This window comes from Lynx canadensis, chromosome F1 (genome assembly GCF_007474595.2).
Source record: "Lynx canadensis isolate LIC74 chromosome F1, mLynCan4.pri.v2, whole genome shotgun sequence".
Classification (NCBI taxonomy): Eukaryota; Metazoa; Chordata; class Mammalia; order Carnivora; family Felidae; genus Lynx; species Lynx canadensis.
Window position 1 is genome coordinate 27,728,025 of NC_044319.2, and position 22,350 is coordinate 27,750,374.

At 43.6% G+C, this 22,350-nt stretch overlaps 1 protein-coding gene across 3 annotated transcripts in view; it reads right to left on the bottom strand.

The window, feature by feature from the left end:
* Positions 1-7,128: 7,128 nt before the first annotated feature.
* CEP350 (centrosomal protein 350) overlaps positions 7,129-22,350 on the bottom strand; it is a 158,462-nt gene continuing 143,240 nt past the window's right edge. For all 3 annotated transcript variants that reach the window (XM_030303179.1, XM_030303180.1, XM_030303178.1), the window contains one exon: positions 7,129-11,000. In XM_030303179.1, the coding sequence (XP_030159039.1) occupies positions 10,836-11,000 (165 nt within the window). In that variant the 3' untranslated portion in view covers positions 7,129-10,835. The remainder of the gene's footprint in view (positions 11,001-22,350) is intronic.

Here is a 22,350-nt window from a genome sequence, read left to right on the forward strand (position 1 = left end):
TGGGCTTGTGATGTTTTCTTCAGTGCCGTTCTTTGTTTCACCAGGATTCCTTTGTGTTTTCTTCTTTTTGGGTTGATCTAGCTCATACTGCTGGCTTTCCTCGAACGTCTGGCGGTGGCTGGCTGTTTGTTCACCTCTGGGCGATGCACTAAAATATGATGAATAAGGGCGCCTGGGTGGCTCAGTCAGTTGAGCGTCCTACTTCAGCTCAGGTCATGATCTCACAATCTGTGAGTTGGATCCCCGCATTGGGCTGTGTACTAACAGCTCAGAGCCCAGAGCCTGCTTCAGATTCTGTGTCTCCCTTTCTCTCTGCCCCTCCCCTGCTCGTGCTCTGGCTCTCTCTGTCTCAAAAATAAATAAAAACATTAAAAAAATTTTTTTTTAATGTGATGCATAGCTCAGTGGGCGTGTGTGAGACTTTTGACTGGTCAGTTTCCTGGACAGAGATCAGGTAGCAAACCCACTTTTCCTCTAGAGCAATCTCCCCACATGTCAGGACCTCTAGGTCTTTCCTCCAAAGCCATCCATTTTTCCAGAGGAGGGTCCTCCAGTCTTCTTGCTGGAGAAGGGAGTCCTGGATAAGCCTGACTAGATCCTTCCATTTCAATCCACAGACTTTAACTTCACTTTCGTTTTCGGTTTGTTGCCTCATCTTTGTGCTTGGTTGTGCCGGGAGTCCTCACATTCGGGAATTCTCTGGTTGGGTTTCTCCAGAGAGTAAATGGTCTCCTGAGGGCATTAGTGAGGGGACTGGCAGTGACCCACATCCACCAGAGAGGCACGGGTACCCAGGGGGTCTAGCCGTTCCTTTCAGAATTCAATCAAGTTCGCTCTTTCATCCCTGTCGGGAAAGGCAGTCAGGCACAGCTTCTTGCTTCCTGCGCGGTCACACACGAATGGGCCTTGGCCTGGCACACCTCCTTCACCAGGAGATGGAGTCCTCGCGGCCTATGCCGGGCCTGTCACCTTGTGTGGGAAGGCATTTCCCCGCTTCAGACTCAGCGTGTGCGCCTTCGTTCTCCTGAAGGGCGTGCCTCAGTGGCCCCTGGGCACACCCCCAACTTTCTGTATTTCAGACCCATGGGGAGGGCCCTGGTCCTTCCTCTGCAGCACAACACGGGGTGCAGTCCCGTCTCCCCCTCTTCTCTAAGGTGGATGTGCTTGCCGTGGGGGACTTGCCACGGGAGACCCATGCATGGCAAGGGGCTGGATCTTGCGCACTTTCTTTCCTCTCTGGACCAGGAAATGAGGCACCACTGGAGCCTGGGGTGCGTGTTGCCTGTTCTCAGTGACCTCATATCCTGTGTCGATCTTTTCCCTGGATGCCACTTATCTGCCTTTTAACTTTGGCTGCACAGCCTGGCCAGTGGGCAGATGGTGAGACAGAGTTGGGTTGCTGAAGATACGTCCTGAACGTGTCCCCCAGGACCCCATCCCAGAGTGACGCTGGCTCCCCTGGGGATGCTGAAGCTCTCGAGGAGGGTGAGGAACACGCTGGCCTGCCAGCAGGCAAACGTTGTCTAACAGTCTCCCCGTGAACTTGGCCGAGTTGATGGATTGGAGTAGAAGTAAAAGAAAGGAGCCCTAGGAGGGGCAGGAGAACCATGCCGGGGCTCCTGGCTCCCGTGCCACCTGCCCACTGCCCGGCCTTTCAGGGGCACAGACCACATCCCCGGGATGTCTGGGGCCCCCGTTCAGGGAGCTGTGCCAGGCCTGGGTCACTTGTGGGCCTCAGGTAAGACCTGTTTTCTCTCAACACAAAAACCGATGGCGTTGCTGAAACGAAACTGTTCAAGTGAGGTCCTTCTCTGAAAATAAAATACAGAAACTGAAGCACAGGTGTGGACAAAAGCCAGGGAGTCACATGCAGCCAGGTTAGTACGTCTGTTTGGTAAAGGAGCATTGAAACCCACGAGTCCTGGCTGTTACAGGCATTGACGTTTGGGCCACTTTCGACGTACAACATCACCGCCACCTGAGGGTGGATGTCCCCTCACAACACAGAGCTCCCGCCATGACAGCAGGACAGCCGCTCCCGCCGCCCGAGTCAGCCGAACCCCAGCGGAATAGTCAGTAAACACAGTACCACATGCCGCGTGAAAACCAGAAACCATTATTAATTCAAGTCTTGGTGCCGGCACCGCTCTGGTGCAATCTAACAACTCAGTGTGGCCCATAAAAAAGGCCTCAGGAGTCTGGAGGCCAACAGTGGACCCTCTTTGGTTCTCAGAACCAGACACCGAGTCACCTGGGTGGTGACGGTGCACGTGGGAGACCGGTGTGCAGTTACTGATCTGGCCAGTGTCTTCTTTTCAGTCCCTTGTGGGATAAGGGCCAAGACCGACTTGCATTACATGCAACGGCCTATAGTGTACTTTCACTTTGCCCCCTCGCCATATGCCAGAGTGGGTAGGGCTAGGTCTGTAGCAAGCCCAGTGACTCCCAGGAGGGCTTGGCATCCACTTTACTGAGGACAGCCTCACTGCTGGCCTGGGAAACAAGTTGGCCAGGCCCCGCCTAAGGTCACGGATACCACGACACATGCAGGTTGGGCCGTCCACCCCGGGAAGGTCCAGGACCCGCTCAACAGCGGCAGTTCCGGGGACCCACATGGGCCAGGAGTCAACAAAATATTCTGGACGAGATTAAACAAAAGTTCCTGTCCTAGACAGTTCCTACCAACAAAAAGGAGACTCAACAACTGGCAGGCCCACGTGGCGACTAAAACATATACATCACATCTGGGTATTCTTTTGGTCCTTTTTTGTCAAGGTTACCCACGTGGCGGCTCCTTTGGATGGGACCTCTGACAACAGCGGGTCCCACAGGCCGTGCAACATGCGAGGCCCTGCCACTGGGCCAATGGAGCCCACCAGGCTTATGAAACTACAGGTTTCATTGACTCCTAGCCATGTGGATTAGGGCCTGTGATAACAAGAGACCGCTATCAAGGTGCATTGGTCCCTTGGGTTCTGAACGCATAAATTACTTGAGGGAGGTGCCAGACATACTCCACTCAAATGGCAACTTCCATTCTGCCTTTGGGCCTTACTGAAAGGAGAGTGCCTGACTGCTAGAGCCTGATAGCTTGTGTGACCATAAGACCTCAGCTGCCCATCCTCATGTGGGTACCCGCTGATGCCACTAATAAAATAGGACAGGTTCAGCAAAGCTCTATCTTTAAATAAAAATAGTACAGCCAAGGTCAAGCCCACTTAGGCCCCAGTAGCTGCTTGGCCATAGGAGGCTAAACAGCTGTAGCGGCTGCTCCTGCCCCTCCCTTTATGAAGTGGGGCCACAGCTCAGAGATGTCCAGCTGCCAAGCCCAAAGCCGGCAGAGTCACTTGGGTCGCCATGCCATCTTCCCCAAGGATGACCACCTTTTAACTGAGGCTGGACAAGAATACTGTGCCCAGTGGGCCAAAGTGTATCCGATAAGGATGCTGAAGCCCTTCCACGAGCAACTCTCTGCTACTTATTTATAGACCCACAGGCTATTACAAACCGTCTAGCTCCCCCGGTGTAGGGACAGGGATGGTGACAACAGCTTGTGGACCGGAAAAAAAAAAAAAAAGTTGATTCACCACTCATATTAATGTCTATGACAAAGAACCATTAAAAAACAAACCCAAATGGAACTCACAAGCTGACCTAACATGCACTCAGCAAACCACCGTGGGCACCTGTTGGGTCCACTACAGAATGGAACATCAAAGTCCACCTCGACACAAAAATGGACCGAATCTCAATGGCTCACACCCCAAAACCGAAAGCCAAAGGTAACACAGTTGTCACTATTGTGTGAGTCCTGCCTTCTAATGCAGACCACGCAATATAATGAACACATCACATCAGGTGGCCTTAGGCCCGACACAAATGTGGCAAATCGACCACTTCGGGCCACTCGTCCCCAGGTGTGGATGCCAGCAATGGTCACCGTGTGGACACAGTGGGCCATAGAGACACGGAGATCACTATTGTGGCTTAAAAAAACACCATTGCTGTATGTTCAGATATTCAACAAAATTCCCATCTGATCAAGACACCACATTCACAGCCCAAAAAACAAAGTGATGGACATGTTCCTGTGACATAAGGTGGAGCTTTCATGCTCCCTATCACCCCCAGACAGATTGGGGGTGGGGAGGAAACACTGTAGTGGGTGGCTTAGGCAATAACTATACAAAGACCATAAAAAAAGAGAAAAAGCCAACTTACCAGAGGTACCTCCGCTTAAGAAAAGTCGTTGAACATTTAACAGGAGGCTCCACCCATGGCGGGCCATACTTGGAGTGGGTGGAAGGCCAGACCAATTAGGCTGCACCAACAGAATCCCAACCTCGGTGTACCCAACCATTCGTTCTCCTTTCTCCCTTGTGACATACTTCCTAGGTGTGACTTGTCCTCGGGATCACAGCGGCAGCACAGTAGGACCCCCCAGGCCAAACGTGGAAGCAACACTACCTGCAGGTGCCTCACTCTTGAGGGACCCCAGGGAGATGGGGGAAGGGGCGAAAGAGAATCGGAGCCGTAGGGTTCCCCTGGCTGTGCTGGGACCTCCAACTCAAGTGGGTGACATTATTATGAGATACGTCAAGTTCATTCAGACTGTGACTTCCCTCTCCAGGTTGGATGATTGGGCCAAAAGATTTGGGTCAAGCCATGGGCAGTGGATCCCGAGGAAGTAGGGGACAAGAGTGCCTCTGGCCCCAGGAGGTTTTTGGTGTGGAAGCGAGGTGGGAACTTTCACCTGTCTTCTCTTCACTCCGACAGGGGCCTCCGCTGTTCCTGGCACGACAACACACGACAGCACAGCCGTGGGGAGAGGAGGCGAACTCGAACAATGCTGAATTTGTCATCCCAGAATAAAGTTCCTTTTGTCCCACATTCCCATTTTAATGTCCTGCCTGGTACACAACAACTTGGACTTTCCTCTAGACCAACAAGAATCACTAGAGACGGACACCTGACTAGCCTCCAGTTATCTGCTGGCAGAATAGGGTAGCTGTTGTGTCATTGTCAACATCTCTTGCTGGGACACATCAACAATGCAGGGGAGGGGGAAGCCCCGTGCTCCAGTTGGATGGTTATCAGACTCATCTTTTGACCTCTTCAGTTGGCTTAGGCCAGGCACTGGAGGTTTCTGGCCGAGGACCATCCTCCAGAGAGGCCTGATCATCGTGCTGGGTCTGGTTCTTTCAGTGACTCTGGTAAATGTCTCAAAATGACAGGAAGGCTCTGTGAACTGTAGCCATATGCATTGTTCAGGGGCTCCTGGACCCAGCTCCGCCTACCCATTTGTGGCAAACAGTCATCCTACCGGATCTGGTGTGCTTTATCTGCTAGTTCAGTGGCTGAGCAGGGGAGGTGGGGTGGATTGTCGGGAAAGGCAGTCATCCACAGCTTCTCGCCTCCTGCACAGTCTCATAAAAATGGGCCTTGGCCCTGGCACACTTCCTTAACCAAGAGATAGAGTCCTCACAGCCTGTGCTGAGCTTATCGCCTTGTGTGGGAAGGCACTTCCCCCCCCCCCCCCCCCCCCCCCCCCCGTTCAGACTCAACATGTGCGCCTTTGTTCTGCTGAAGGGCGTGTGTCAGTGGCCCGCAGGCACACCCCCAGCTTTCTGTATTTCAGACCCCACAGGGAGGGCTCTGGTCCTTCCTCGGCAGCACAACACGGTGTGCGTGCAGTCCCGTGTCCCCCTTTGGCTTCGGAGTGGACCTGCTGGCCACGGGAGACCCAGGCACTGCAAGAGGCTGGGTCTTGTGCAGTCTTTCCTCTCCATATGGAAACGCTGTACTTCGTGAGCCTGAGAGCTGTTGTCTGTTCTCAGCAACCTCGTACCACAGCATTGGTCTCTTCCCTGGGTGCCACTTACCTGCCTTCTAACCTTGGCCACATAGCCTGGCCTCCCAGTGAAGGGAGGGACAATCCCCCTGCTTCCCACCTTTGCCTGTGGCAGTCACTATCTCCCATTCCTGAGCTTTTTCGTAGGGCACTGGCTGGTTCTCCAGCACTCGCCCCTGTAGATCACATCACTTTGGGTGTCACCATTCTTAGCTCCGCCATCTATCTACCTACTACTTTCACGTATTTTGATTCAAGGATATGGATATTTGGGTTCCCCCCCCCCCCCCGCCCAAGATTCAACCTGTCATTCCTATTGTGCCCTGAGCACCAAACACAGTATCTGGCACATCATGGGCGTTCACGCACACGTCTGTTCTGGGAATCACAAGAAATATTTTAGAACCTGCAACAATTTGGGGTTAGTCCTCTTCCGAGAATTCCATTAAGGTTCACGGTTGTGTAGGGACTAAAGGTACAGCAGGGTTGGCCATCAGGAAGCTACTAGAGGAATTCAGGCGTGATGATGGTGGTTACTTCCAGTCTGTTGGACCAGAGAGGATTCATGATCCTGAGGGCCATACGTTGCAACCTTTGAAATTCTTTTATTCTTCTAGATCGCTAGCTCCATTCTTCTCCAAGCTTGTATTTCTAGAAATAAATTAGAGCCTCCACACCTAGTCATTGGATGGTTGCTTTTTTATGGCCCACTTAATTGTGTGTGACTTTTCCGTGTGTTATTTTGCAAGGATGGTCAGAACTCAAGTCACCTGGGAGAGAAGAGTTTTCCCATGAATTACAGGGAAGAAACCCATCAATATAGAGCTCAGTTATCATTTGTCAGAGAGCTCTTCTCTGGCCCATCCCCACCCTTGCTGGTCCTTTTGTCAATAGATTCTCAAACCCCCGTGAGTGCTTCATTTCAGCACCTCCTGCAATCTGTTAGACATTGTTTTGGAAGTTCTTTTTTGATGACGCCTTCAGTAGACTTTAAGCTCCATGAGATCAGGGACCACGTCCGTTGTCTCCGCTACCTCTCCAGCCCTCTGCCCAGTGCTCAGGACACGAAGCTGTGCCCAACGACTGGACAAACGAGTGACGAACGTCAGAGCCCAGGCTGCTCAGACGTGTGCGTCTGTGAGCATGGCAAACAGGTCCTCCACACAGCTCAGCCTAGTCGGCTGTCCCGCGGGCAACCATTAGTCAGTGAACTTCACGGGGACTGTGGCTTTCTACACTTGTCTCCAAAGGTGAGGACGCAAACACCTGACACGGTATTAATTTATAAATCAGTTTATTTACAGATTTTCTCTTTTCTTAAAGTACATTTCAGTTAACAAATCTATTTACACAGGTATACATGGGAATCCATCCCAGTTATTTTACAGGTCATACTTACAAACCACACCCCAAGTGTCGTGTGCGAGCTGCACCGGATGTGACTATTGGCTGAAAATGGCCTGGTGACCAGGCTATTTACACATACACAGTAAACGGGTTTGTTTTTTCATGTCTGCACAGTACAGTACACACACGGAGGCCAGGCCTCCCAGAGAACGCTTTGCAACGTGTTTCCCGAGAAGGCTTTGCAAAGTCCGGAAGGAAAAGCTATTAAACATACAGGTTAATTAAAATGACAGTACCTCCTTTACATCAGTTTACATTGTTTTCTTCACATTTTTATAATACAAAGATATTTTATTGAATTGCTGCACAACCAGTTTAAGATGATTTGTAAACATGTAAGTTCCTACAATTTGCATTAAACATCATTGTAGTTTCTATCATTTGCTCTTTGAATTAATGTTTTTATTCACTAGTATTCTTAAGGTAGTAAAAGAAGATGTAAGTTTGAACTTCTTGCAGAAAAGTTATGAGTCTCTAACGCTGTGCGAGTACACACTTTATTCAAGTATTGCAAAAAGCTAAGGCCACTTTTTTTCAAGACAAGAAAGTGAACAAAATTGTTTTTATCAATAGGCCACAACACTCTTATGAGCAATGAAATCTCTTCTGAAAGATAATTTCTCAGAGACCTGTAGTCACAGAAGGAATTTTCTTTTCTTTCGGGTAAAAGAAAAACAAATTGCCTTCCTTATTAACTACTTTTGAGCTCTTCCCACTTTTCCCTAGAATAAAAATTCCTGTTTAGACCTGAAGAGGGAATCTATACCCTGTACTTATTTAACCCAGAGTCAAGTACCCTGGATAGCACAAATTATTTTGGACTCAGAAATAAATCTGAAGCCTCTATGTTGGTTTACTACTAAATTCTGATAGTGCTATTCTAAAAGATATTACTGCTGATGCAAAGATCTTTTTCTTAGAGGAATTACAAAGAAAGAGTGAAAGAGGATGGGAGCGTGGGGAGAAGGAACAAAGATTAGAAAGAGGGACTATTTAGATTCTTGAAGAGGCAGAGCTTGATTAAAAAGATCCCAATATGGAACGAGTGGCTGCATATCCACAGTCATCAATCCTAATGCTAACAAGAAACACCTTTTCCATTATATCCAATAGTTAAAATAATAAGAAATCTGCTAATTATAGATTCCTCTGTTTTCTGCTACCAAACTATGGACAACCATTTCTAAGCAGGGGCAAGATGGACCGACTGCTGCCTCCCCGGTGGAGCCCGGATTTCTGAGGACCGCGCAGCCCCAGCAGCGCCCTCACCACGGAACTCTACGGGCTCCGCACTCTGATCTACTCTTTTCCTTTTCTGGAATCATAATGTCATAAAGAGTAAAGATTAACTTTCTTATTAAAAATTGATTTAGATCCAAATAATGAGAATGTAGAAAAACAACCTATATTCCTATTATATTATTTTTATATTCACTTATAAAAAATTTATAGCAGCTGTAAAGTTTCAGTATCATAAGGACAATGTAATCCTACAAACAGCCAAAGGGTGTAGACAAGATGTTTTTCTGTCTTCCAAGTAACACAGACTAAAAACAAAGGCCTTTGCTTTTCCTTGGCCGCGTGAGAACAATATCTCCACACTACTGGTTAATAACCCCAAGAAACCCTAGCTTCTCTTAGTCAATCTGCTCGTTATGGCTACAAGACTAGAGCTCAACATCAAAAGCCCAGAAGAAATGCTGGCGATGCATCAAACTGCGCATTTCCCGAGACCCAGTCACCACATTTCAGTGCTTTCCTTATTTGTCAAGAGCTATCAGACCAGTCATTGTGCAAAATGCAAATATTCCAATGATCATTTCAGTAAGTGTCTCATGATGACAAGATGAAACCAAGGAGGAATGGAAGTGTGCATAGTGAAACACTTGAGACGCAAAGGCAAGTTGACAGGGAAGATGCAGAAATGAACGAACGTGCACACTTAAAGATTATACCATCTTTGGGGTTTTTCTAACATATTGTGAAGCTCTAACATTCCAGGATATTTGTAAATAGGAATCCAGTGGATGTCTTATATCATGCTTCTAGTCAGGACCTTCCAATATTAAGGCATTTACATTCACGCCTAAGATTATCCACATTCTTCTAGATTACTTGAAGAAGGATGGGACCGATTAAGAGAAACCAGTCGAGAAGGCAGTGTATTGAGGTCCCGGAGAGCATCATGTGTGCTCTAACGTAGCAGCTGGAGTCTATGTATTTCTTTTCAGGTACAGGTAAGAGTTGTGAGAAGCAATGCTGCAGGAGAGGCAGAACTGAATTGTGCAGTGTCTTTAAATCACCTTATTCCATTCCTGCTACTGCAGGTGATCTCGGAAAAGCTCATCTTCTTTTCACCGAATCAAACTGCCTTCTTCGATATGTGTACGGGTCTGTTTAAACCGTAGATTTCCTGTGCAAAGACTATGAACCACAGAAGCTTCAAGACGGAAGCTTAACTATTACAAGAAGAATCTTTCACTTCTGAATAGGGACACACGTTTCCAACTTAATAATTTATCTGAAAATAAATTAAAAAAAAAAAAATGTTCCATAGCGCAACACAAGCACACGAACAACAGACAATATCTTTTTGTCTTTGGTGCACACACTCATTTCCTAAATCATTCAAGTAACAGCGTCTCTGACTTCTTGGGGGAGAGATGGGGGGTGGGGGGGAGTTGAACGTTTGAAGGCCAAAATGAATCATTTCCACTTTTGCCATGCCTGGATGCCTGAGATGGTCCTGAGGATCTGGGATTCTGGGAGCAGCTGGCAGAGGTTTAGAAGGAGTAAGCAAAGTGCAGGGACAGAAGAAGGGGTTGAAGAGCCGGCCCCACATCCGTCCTTTGAGCCCGGTCTTCAGTGGGGGCATTCCTCATTTTCATGCCCACACAGAGAAAACTAAAAATAATGCAAAGGTTTAAAATTCTGTAGATGGTGCTCAGAAAGCAAGGCTACCACTGATTTGTTAACTCGACAGGTCCACTCGGTGCTGCTCAACTGCAAGAATGGAAGAAAACGGTCTTCAAAAAGAAGCAAAAGGAATTCCAAAGTGTGAAATAGGCACACATGATTAAACTTGCCTATTTAGAAGTGGTTAAGGGTTTAATACTGTTGAGAGACTATCGTGTCCATTTATGACTTTCATGGTATAGACCAGGATTACGTCTCCAAAATGGTAGGACGCACGTTAGCTACACACCTCACCCCGCCTGACTTCAGATTCAACGAAGAGACAGCCTCGTCTAAGCTAAGAGGTGAGTCTGGTGTTTTCAGCCCACATCTGGGACCTGGTAGGGGCGCTAACAAGAGGTGTAGGATTATACCGTGTGTCAACATCAGGAGTGCGGCCCTGCCCACCGAAAACAACCAATGGATCCAGTGGACGGTCTCTAAAGGCAAAGGCTGTCATACCAGATATACCGCATGGTCCCATGAACTCCAAACCAGTAGTCTTTAAGGAAAGGTACCAAGTCCAGGAGCACTCTTGCTATGATGGAGATGGGGTGTGTATCAGGAGGCAGAAAGGCCCAGGACTCATATTACACTCAGTGTTCGATTTATTTGCAAGATGTCACACAAGTAGCATTCTCCCCTGTTTTTCACTGATCTGATTCAGAACATCGATAGTATCTCTGATCAAGGTCTCGAAGATCCCCTCGGCGAGCTGCATCTTCACGCACAGCTCATCCTCGTCATAGTTCACCCACTGCGCCTCCTCTTCGTGCAGCTCCTGCACCTGGAATTTAGGGAACAACAAGGTGAAAAAATTACTGTCGCACAAAAGCTACAAAACTAATCATATTAATGCAATGCCTGATAGTAGGCATTATTATATATCAATGTGTATTACATGCCCGTCCATGAGAACACAGACCAAGGAAATAAGTCAGACAAAAGGTAGTTTATATGATGGTATCAAGATCCCTTTTCAAGTTGCAAGAGATTTGAAAAAACTCAACTGCCAAATAAAAGTGGCTTCAAAACTGTCAGAGTAGAATTTGACGATATTCCAGTATTTTACTAAGATATTTTAGATATTAAGGATTTATATTAGATATTAAGGTATTATAGATATTAAGGATTACAAGTGTGTTGTTGTCTATGACAACATAAGCAAATGTGTATAAGGATTTAAGGGGGAGAGAAGAATGTAAACTCTTAGATGTATGGATTTACAATTATAAAATGTATATATCCAAAGAAAATACTGAATGCGACTTTAGAATATTATAAATAAATGAAGTTTAATATTCATTACAGTATTTTTATTTTATTTTTTATGTTTATTTATTTTTTGAGAGAGAGACAGAGCTTTGAGCTGTCAGTACAGAGCCTAATGCGGGGCTCAAACTCACAAACTGTGAGATCATGACCTGAGCCAAAGTCAGATGCTGAACCGACTGAGCCACCCAGGCGCCCCTTCATTACAATATTTTTAAAATGTATTATTGCTTAAGTTTATTTTAAAAATCAGTCATGTAATACTTGCTCTTTTTTTTTTAACTGAAGTATAGTTGACACCCAATGTTAATTAGTTTGACACAGTGATTCAACAATTCCATACATTATGCCATACTCACCATGGTAAGTGTACTTACCATCTGTCATCATACAATGTTATTACAGTATTAGTTGCGTTTTAAGGTTTGGGGATTCCCAAGGTAAACTAAAACCAATCAAGTTAGAACTAACTGTCCAAGATTTTTTTGCTTGTTTACAATTTTTAAAGACTACTCTTAAAAACAAACAAACAAACAAACATATGAGACTTAACAGTATGTAATGATACTGTATGTGGGTTGGAGGTCAGGCGGAGAAAGTGGATTGTAAACCCCAATCTAGTGAGAAATTCAGTGACCGGAGTGTCTAACCAGAAATCTAACTTGGTGAAAAAGCCATACAACCACAAATACCTGACTTGCCCTGATCAGAGTTTCATCTCGAAAGAGGCAGAGGAAGTGAAGGTGGGCACTTGTACTCTGGTTCCTGTTAGGAGGAAATGAGAAGACTCCATTGCCCTGGAGTTTGAGAGCACAAGAAGAAAGAACAGCTTTGCCTGACAGGTGCCCTTGGCCAGGGCTGACAGATCTATGACACGGTGGCTGCCACATTCTTTCTCTTTGAGGAGAGTTTTTTGAAGGGTTTACAAAACATCCATTTCCTCTGTTCCCTAATTCATGATCCGTGAACACATATGCCACCAGAAAGGGCTCCAAGGTCAAATAATTTTAGAAAGCTCCCTCTGGGAGTTTCACAATGTAAATTAGCCTATTGAAAAGAAGTCCACCAGTAAAGAAACTTATTAAAAAATTTTTTAACATTATTGAGAGAGAGAGAGACAGAGTATGAGCATGGGAAGGGCAGAGAGAGAGGGAGACACAGAATTTGAAGCAGGCTCCAGCCTCTGAGCTGTCAGCACAGAGCCCGATGCGGGGCTCGAACTCACAAACCACGAGATCATGACCTGAGCCAAAGTCGGACGCTTAACCGACTGAGCCACCCAGGCACCCCAAGAAACATTTAATCCAGGGTTTCCCATATTTATTTGATCAAAGAATCATTTTGTATGGATGTGTAAGAAACACAACCTCCCAAGGAACTGGTGTTCCTCTCATGAAGGATGCTGTACGCAACAGCCTAATGCGACACTTCTCGAACTGGTGTTGAGGGAGAACCATGTTCTGGGAAAGCTAAGAGGTGTGTCCCCACAAAAGATTTCATATTGCTCATGAATTTTGTCCAAACAAAGTTGCACAGCTTTCCTTTTTATAAGTTTTCTCAACCTTTAAGGTTAAATCTTTTCTCCTCCCCAGTAACAAAATTTAGGAAGCACTGTCCTAATGCAATCAATTGTGGCCTTAGAGTAGAATATATGCTTGGGACTTCATCTGTTATCTCAGTGCACAGACGATGAGCCCCCACAGTGCCCTCATCAGATTTAGCAAAAGCTTTGCTCCTCCTTAAGAGCAGGAACCATCTCCCTTTTGGCTGGTGAGGACTAATATCATGTTTTCCATTTTGCTTTAGCCATCAAAAAGCACAAAGCCCAACTCAGAACTTCAACTATGGCAACTGAGGGATCTCGTAGCCTGCAGATCTGCCTCCGTGTTTTTTTCTTCTGGCTTTTGGAGCCTATTCTATTTTCTTACACATTTTCCTCTGTTCCTGAAGGTGTGTTATGCATGTATGGTAAATTAATATGTATTATATAAATTAAATGACATTAGGGGCGCCTGGGTGGCTCAGTCGGTTAAGCATCCGACTTCAGCTCAGGTCATGATCTCGCGGTCTGTGAGTTCGAGCCCCACGTCGGGCTCTGGGCTGATGGCTCAGAGCCTGGAGCCTGCTTCCGATTCTGTGTCTCCCTCTCTCTCTGCCCTTCCCCCGTTCATGCTCTGTCTCTCTCTGTCTCAAAAATAAATAAACATTAAAAAAAATTTAAAAAAAACATTACATTAAAAAATCAGTCTAATAATTTTAATTTCTCAGTGACAAGGATGGTGCGAATAGAATGTGCTAAGCATCTCGCACATGGATTTTTTACTGAGTGCTAAAAGGCTGTCTTTGGCTCTGTCCAGTTCATCGTTTGCAGCAATGACCCGGATGAATTTCAGAGGTAACAAGAAGTTGAGAACAGAACTACGTTGGAAAAACGAACTCAAAAATGTATGGGTAGCTTGGAATGAAGAGCCAAACTTAACAAAATGAAGCAATAAAAGAATAAGGTCCTATATTTGGGTCCCCAAAATAACAACAGAGGGACAGGTTGAAACTTTGGTCTTGGGGGTTTCCTAAGTTTTTGTGAGTCCTGTGAGAATGATGTAGCTAAAAATAAAACAAATGTAATTATAAACTGCATTAGTCCAAGTGTAATATCTAAAAAACGAAGGGTTGCATGTCTGTACTAATTAAATACACGAAATATTATATGGTCAGTTCTGTGCACAGTATTTAAAGAGGGACACTGAAAAAAGAGGTAAAGTGAAAAGATGTTGAGGGGACTTAAAAACACTATCAGACAAGAGGAGAGAATACCATTTAAAGGGGAGAGAAAGACTCAGGTGCAACACGACAGCTGCCTCAAAGGCATGCAGGAAGAATTCAAATTGTTAGATAAAACCCCAAAGCTGGAGAAGTAAATTATAATTAATTATATGAAAGAAAACCCTTTTAGGCTTACTATGAGAAAGAACTTATCAACAATAGGTAGACCCTCAGGAGCTATCTCGTACCTTAACAGACCTTAACTTGTAAAGGAGATTCAATCATAAGCTAGGTGGTTTCACTACAGGATTTGTCCTTAGTGCAATTGTACCTACAGTAGAGGCAATTTCCAAGGCTACTATGTGTAAAGGATATGCAAGAGTTGGTCTAATTTCTTGTCGTTCATCCCACATCACATACACTTTGAGAATGCATTGCTAAAAATAGCTCATCATATTCTTAGCTAACCTAAGAGAAAACTTAATGTCCTTCTGGAGTGGTAAAGAGACAGAGTGAATGAGACCTGGAGCTGAAAGAAATATTTCTGTTCTTATTTCTGGCTAATGGAGGCCCTTCTGTCTAAAAAAAAAAAAAAACAAAAAACTTTCTTTGTATTTTACTCACCTCAAATAATGCCTACTAACATAGGGAGAGTTAGACTGATTAGGGACCTTCCTAGTCTGAGCGATGACAGCTAAATTACACATTTCCTTTTGGAAAGCAACTTTTGGAGGAAGCTACTGTTCATTCTGGAATATTTACTATAACAGATCATCCTGTCACAAGTGCTCACGTTCAGCGGGAGGGCACCCATCCACAGTGTGGATGCCACCGCGCCGACTCAGGGACATGTTCCTGCCGTGCTCTCTCCTCTGCGCCATCACAATTTCTCCTTTTTCCTGTCAGCATATTTCTTTCAAGCTACAAGAATGCTCTCTTGTCACCATGTCCCCCTCCATCTTTCGCTTCACAAAAAAACTCCTTTGACATGTCCATTTTTGCTCTCACTAATCTCTTGTTCTCTCTTGAAACCTACTGCAAATCAAACGTTTACCTCATGCACGCCACCCAAAGTCTTTGTATTAATGTTAAGATCAGTAAAGACCGCCACGTTGCTAAATCCCATGGCAAATCCTTAGTTCTCATTTTACTTGACCAATTAGCTGTATCCCATGCAGTTGATTCTTGCCTCCTCCTTAAAACGCTCTCACCTGGCTTCCAGGACCCCACCCTCTCCTGGCTTGCTTCTACTTCACTGGCTGCTCCTTTTTAGTTTCGTTTGTTTGTTCCTCCTCATCTTCTGAATACATGAAACATTAGTGTGTCAGGAATTAAGTCCTTGGACCTCCTCCCTTTGCATCTACACTCTTGGTCTCAGGGCTCTGACTGCCATCTATGTGTCCACCACTCCCAAAGTCCTACCTCCAGCCTAGGACTCGTGCCTGAGATCTAGACTCGTATGTCCACTTGCCTCTTCAGTATCTCCATTTGGATGTTTATCAGACACCTCCAATTTAACAGGTTCAGAACAGAACTCTTGATATTGCTTCCCAACCTGCTCCTCTCAGTCTTCCTCAAATCGGCAAAGGGAAGTTCCATCCTTCGAGTTGTTCAGGCCAACCCGATGGAGTTATTCTTAATACTTTTCCCTCTCTCATATGGCACAATTTATCAGCAATTCCATTCTGCTTTGCAAATCTGTCTAGAATCTGACCACTTCTTACCACCTCAACACCACCACACTGGTGCTAGCCACTATTATTGCTTGTCCGGATTATGACAATATCCTGCTGGTCTCCTTGCTCCTGCCTTTACTACCATTCCCTCAGTCTATTCTCAGCACAGCAGTCACAGTGATCCTGTTAAATCAATTAAGTCAGATCACATCACTCTTCTGCTCAAACCTTAAATGTCTGCTGATCTTATTCAGCGTAAAACCTAGTTTTTACAAGGGCCTATTAGACCCTGTATGATTAGGCCCTCTGTGCGTGTACACACACACACACACACACACACACACACACACACACACCGGTACTTCTGGGACATCATCTCCTACTACTTTTTCTGACTCCTCACTCTGCTCCATACCCAGTGATTTTTCCCTAATAATCAAGGCCTGATGTATCTTTTCCAGAATGTTCTTCCCCTGGATGAGTGTTTGGCTCACTTCATTTCCCTCAGTCCTTTAAACAAATGTCATCTTCTCAGTAAAATCTTTCCCAGCCATCCTATCTAGAACTGCAACCCCCAATATTCCCTTATTGCCTCCATAGATTTATTTTTCTTATGTATCTGTCTCCCTTACTAGAATGAAAGCTCCTTGCATTTTGTCTGGTTTGTTCACTAATGTATTCCCAGGGCCTAGAATACTACTTAGCACATAGCAGGCCAATAAGAAATGATTGATTGGTTGATTGATTGACTGATTGGGTTAATTTGAACTGGCCACAGATGCTCCTGGGAGCTCAGTGGATCTAATGCTGTAACAGGGAAATATGTGAATAGTTTTCTCTAGTTCTTCCTTATCGTTGTAAAGCATGGTATTTATGTATACATACATCAGAGTCCCTTCTCCAATTAAACTTTTCACATGATTTAATTCTGTGTTAATCTTTTCTTTCATCACACTGGACTGTGTGGTGATGAAGCAGTGTGATGAAAGAAAATACTGGAACTGGTCAAAAAGTATATTGAAAAACTTGGCGATATGGCTGACATATTATATGATCTTATAGGAAGATGGAGTCACAACATTCTGGGATTAAATCTAGCTAGTAGTGTTAGGATCTTTAGGCAGAGGTGACAGTATCTGCTTGTTCTGAGTCCAAGTGCTTTCATCTATCAGGCATAGGTAACAGATTAAAACTACTATAGCTGAGAGGCATGTACGTTTTTATTCTTATTTTTTTCAAGTCTACTTATTTGAGACAGAGCGCGTGTGCATGGGAGGGGCAGAGAGAGGGGGAGAGAGAGAATTCGGAGCAGGCTCCGCACTGTCCTGACGCGGGGCTCGAACTCACGAACCGTGAGATCATGACCTGAGCTGAAACCAAAAGTCGGACGTTTAACCGACTGAGCCACCCAAGTGCCCCAGCATGTGTATTTTTAATAAAAAGATGAAATTTTTACTTTCACAATGCAAGAAAACAAAAATTTTCATAATGTATCTCATAGCACCAAGTCAAATTTCTGACCCAAGTTCTAAGTGACATAATTTAGACTCTGGCTATTTATAGACAGGGAGGGTAGGGATCAAATAAGAAAATGATTGTAAATCAATAAAAATGTTTACACTAATAATATCTACTACTTTTGAGAGCTTTCTATATGCCACTTAAGACATGCAGCACCTCATTTTGTCATCACTACAACTCTATGAGGCTGTCACTCTACAGAGGGGGAGACTGAGAGACAGAGAGGTAACCTGCCCAAAGTCACGTTGTTAATAAGTGGTAGGAGACAAGTTTGGAACCTTCAAGGAGTCTGATTCCACAGATCTGACTCTTAACTGCTATGCCCTATTTTCTCATTTTAGTGGCACTAACATCCGTGGGAGCATTCTGGGGATCGTACATCCAAGAATATTAAATGAGGCTCAGGATATTTCAGGACCTCTAAAATCTAAAGATCCTAAGCAAAATTACCAACAGTCAAAACTCTAGAAAAACAATAAAACTCATCAATTTTATAAGAAAAGCTGGCTTCATTTTATCTATAGTATTGAGCTGACCAAAATGTTAATCACTGACTTCTTCTGCTCTTTTAAATGATAATACCCAAATATGACTTAGAAATAAAATTTGAAAAACTCCTGGCGTATGTTAAAACACCACCACCCCCAACACCACAACTAGCTGGCAAGCCCGTCAGAGTAAAAATGGTAACATAAGAGTAAAGTGGTGCGAAAAAGTTCTCATATAAAGACAGATATATTGGATAAAATACAACAAAAAATATTTGTAATGCATAGGGAAATCTTGAGAAAAGAGGAAAATCCTGACTACCAGAACAAATAGGGATTTAAAAGAGTGGCAAGAGCTGCAACTATTTAGGGGAAGAATCAAGCACCGTGGAAGAGAGAACAGGGCCAAAGGGATGTCCAGAGAGGCGCCACAGGGAACTGGAGACTTGGGGAGAGGCAATATTCTGAGACAATAGCTGAGAATTTTCCAGAATTGAGTAAAGATATGAATCCATAGATTTAATAAGCATAGTGAGTCCAAAGCAGGAAAAAAAAAAAAAACCAAGCCAAATCCATATCTAGACACATCCAGAGAAACTGAAACAAACACACGAAATCACAAACACACACACGGTCTTCCACAGAAACAAAAAGATAAGACAGATTCCCCAAAAAGAACTATCAGCAGATGTCTCAAGACCGACAAGAGAGGTCAGATTACAGGAAAATAGTATCTTCAAGCTGCTGAAGTGAAAGAACGATCATCCTAGAATTCAATATGTAAGTAAGCCAGAATTCAGGAGCAGGGGCTGAGATCAGAGCAGACAGACAGACCTCCAGACAAAGGCTGAGAGCTGACATGATGTTTGTGGGATTAACGAAATACTAAAGTATGGACGTTAGAAAGGTGGAAACAATGGTTTCTGTATTATTTTCATTCTTTTTTGTCATTCTGAAATACATAAGGATTAAACATGCAAAAGATTTACCAATGAACAGGTAAAAATATTAACCACATTGATAATAAAATTAAATAGAGCAAAATGAGCTCATTCTTTTGGTAAAGACTTACAAATTGGTAGTAGCTAGTATTGGCAAAGGTGGGAACCTCCACTCTTGTACCGTGCTGGTAAGGATGTATAATTGCTACAAGCTTTTTGGAGAACAATTTGACAACACATACGTAAGCCTTAACATTCTGCATATGCTTTTAATCAGCGATTCTATTTCTAGGAGTTTATCCTAAGGAAACCAATGGAAATAAGTACAAAGATCTACCATATCACAAGATGTTTATTACAACACTGCTGTTCAAAAGAGCAAAAAAATTACTGCCTGGTTAAATAAATGATGGTACATCCGTACAACAGATTACTATATTTCCACAACAATAAAATGGGATAAAGTTATTGAATGTGATATAAAATAGAGGAACATTTAGTGACAAGAAAAAAGTTCACATTTTATTGACTAAAAACAATCAGTTTACAAAAAAGAGACCATGATCTCAACTGTTTAAAAAAATCCTCTGTATAAAGACTCTAAGTCTATACATCACAATATTAAGAGCTATCTAGGTGATGAGATTATCATGATTTTCTTTTGATTTACCAATATTTTCTAAATTTCCTAAAATGAGCATGGTTGTTTTATAATAAACATGATTTTTCTTTTGTACTATGGGAAAAATTTTGGTTCATGTGATATAAAAAAATTGTTGTTTTGAATCTCAATCTCTCTATGCAAGAGCATTAGAATTTCCAGGTGCTAGGTTGGCTAAATCTAACAGTGGGAGAGGAGTTTATTTAGCATTTTTAATCATTAACTCAAGGAACTAACAGTATCATTTTGCTATACATTAAGAGTGAACTCATGAAACAAGTTACATAGGCCCAGGTCTCTCTGCAGGAAGGTGAAAAACAGTTTATGACCAACAAAGGGAATATTCACAAAATATATGTTGTTACTATTTTCCCAACTCCCAAATCTCCTGAATTGTTGTACACTGACATTACCCTCACCCAAGCTATAATAATCTCATACTAGCAAAAGGAATTTTTGTTTGCTATTTAAGAATTTTCTGAAAACTGCTGGAGAGACCAATGTTTTCCTGTGTAAGTGATCCTATCTGGCACCTGGAAGCCTATGCCTTCCAAGGACAAGATCTTGTTTTGTGGTACGTCTAATAAAGAGCTACAAATCAATTCATTTATTGTTCACTTGTGAGATGTATTACTTGTCATTTCTTACTAATAATGCCAGTCTGCAGATGCCTCCAAATTGTTGCTCCCCCGCCAACGTATTTAATCCTTTCACTGTGAAGATGACATTTTTATAACCATGTGAAGTGAGAGCTGTCTGTAACTAGCTGGAAGCCGCATGCATTAAGCCTTCACTCTCTGTTCATGTTGAACTGCGACACTATGCTGGTTTCCTCATTTACTTGACATGTGCTCAAGATAAACTTACCTAAGAAGTTTTGCTTCAATAAACCTAAAGTCACCTTTGACCTACAGGCTACATCCTTCTCACTGGTCTTTTTTCCTCCACACATTTCTTTTGAAGGATTCTTCCAGCATTTTAATTTAATTTTTTTTACTTCTTTTTTTTTTTTTTTTTTTTTTTTTGAGAGAGAGAGAAAGTGTGAGCAGGGGAGGGGCAGAGAGACAGGGAAAGAGAGAATCCCAAGCAAGCTCTGCACCATCAGTGACCTGAGCTGAAATCAGAGTCGGATGTTTAACTGACTGAGCCACCCAGGTGTCCCATTTCCAGGACTTTTAAAACTGCAGATCTGGTCTTGCAATCTCTCTTGCTTAAACTCCTTGCTTTTACAATAAAATCCAAAATCCCTGACGTGGCTTACAAGGCACTGCAGGATACAGACTCTACCTCTCCAGTTTATGCCACCTCCAGCCGTGCTAACATTTCAGTTCAGACCCATGCTCATTTCAGGTCTTTGCAAACATGGTTTGCTTTCCGTGAATTGTTCTTCTATCTTAGAACCCAGTTAATGCTTACTCGTCTTTAAGGTCTCAGCTCAGATGTCACTTCCTCAGGGAAGTCTTCCCTGACCATCTTCATCAGATCAGTTTCCTCTGGGTTATGCTTGTATAAAGCTCTCTGTTCCTCTATTTTTATCACTTAATTTATAATTTATAAAATTTCTAATTTACTTATGTAAATTATATATTAATGGCTAGTTTTCCCAGCCAAGGATAAATCCATGAAGGCGGGGTCTAGGTCGCTCTTGCTTACCACTGTAACATTAGTCGTTAATTAGCACAATTCTTGACTCAGTGTGTGCCCTGAGATGATTTATAGAGGATATGATCAATTTAACTGATAGAAGGGGTACATGGATGTTTCTTGACATGCTCTCTTCTTTAACTCCTAAAGAAGTGGAGGAAGTAACGACTTAGAAATTAACAAGAACTCAAACTTTAAGCTGCTGTAGAACTATGAGAACAAGTTCACGTTCTTAAGAGGCAAAGAGCTATGAAAAAGTTGCTTAAAATCTTGGCTCTTATTTGCTGGGCAAGTCACTTAATATCTCTGAGTCTAAACTTTCTGTAAAGATTTTTTTTTTTTTTTTTAATTTCACTCATTTTTAGAGAGACAGGGAGAGAGCACGAACGCGGCAGAGGGGCAGAGGGAGACAGAGAGAATCTTAAGCACTCTCCACCCTCAGGGCAGAGCCTCACGTGGGGCTCGATCTCACGACGCTGGGATCATGGCCTGAGCTGAAATCAGGAGTCGGAAGCTCAACTGACTGAGTCATCCAGGTCCCCCAAGATTTTTTATTTTTAAGTAATCTGTACAATCAACGTGGGGCTTGAACTCGAACTCTGAGATCAAGAGTCACACACTCTGCTAAGCCAGCCAGGTGCCCCCAAACTTTCTCATTTGTAACACAGAATAACGTGAGTCCTTCCTGCCTCATATAATTACTGTGAGGATCAAATAAGGCATGAAAAAGAATGGCAAAGTATAAAACTCTAAATAAATGTTTATCTAGTGTAGTCATTACTGAGTAAATGAAGCAATGGAAAGGCGCATACTTGGGGAAAACTCATTAATTTAAGCCTTACATTTGTTTTTCGTTATATGAATATAAATACAGACAAGATAAAATAGTTCAGAATCAAAATGTTTAGAGATAAACGTGAATCAAGTAATGAGTTCCCCGAAGTTTGCTACTGCTTAACATTCTTTTAGGGAACAAAGAAAAGAATGACTTTATTTTTTTCTTTCCTTTTTCTTTCTTTTTTTTTTGTTTGAGAAATGTTTTTCTAGTGCTAGGGAAATCTATTGCCAAATGGAATAAATCCTACCCAGCTAAAAGCTCTGGATAATAATAACGAGGAGGAAATCATAACAGCTAGTATTTACTGAGTTAGATGTAGCCAGGGAACTCTTG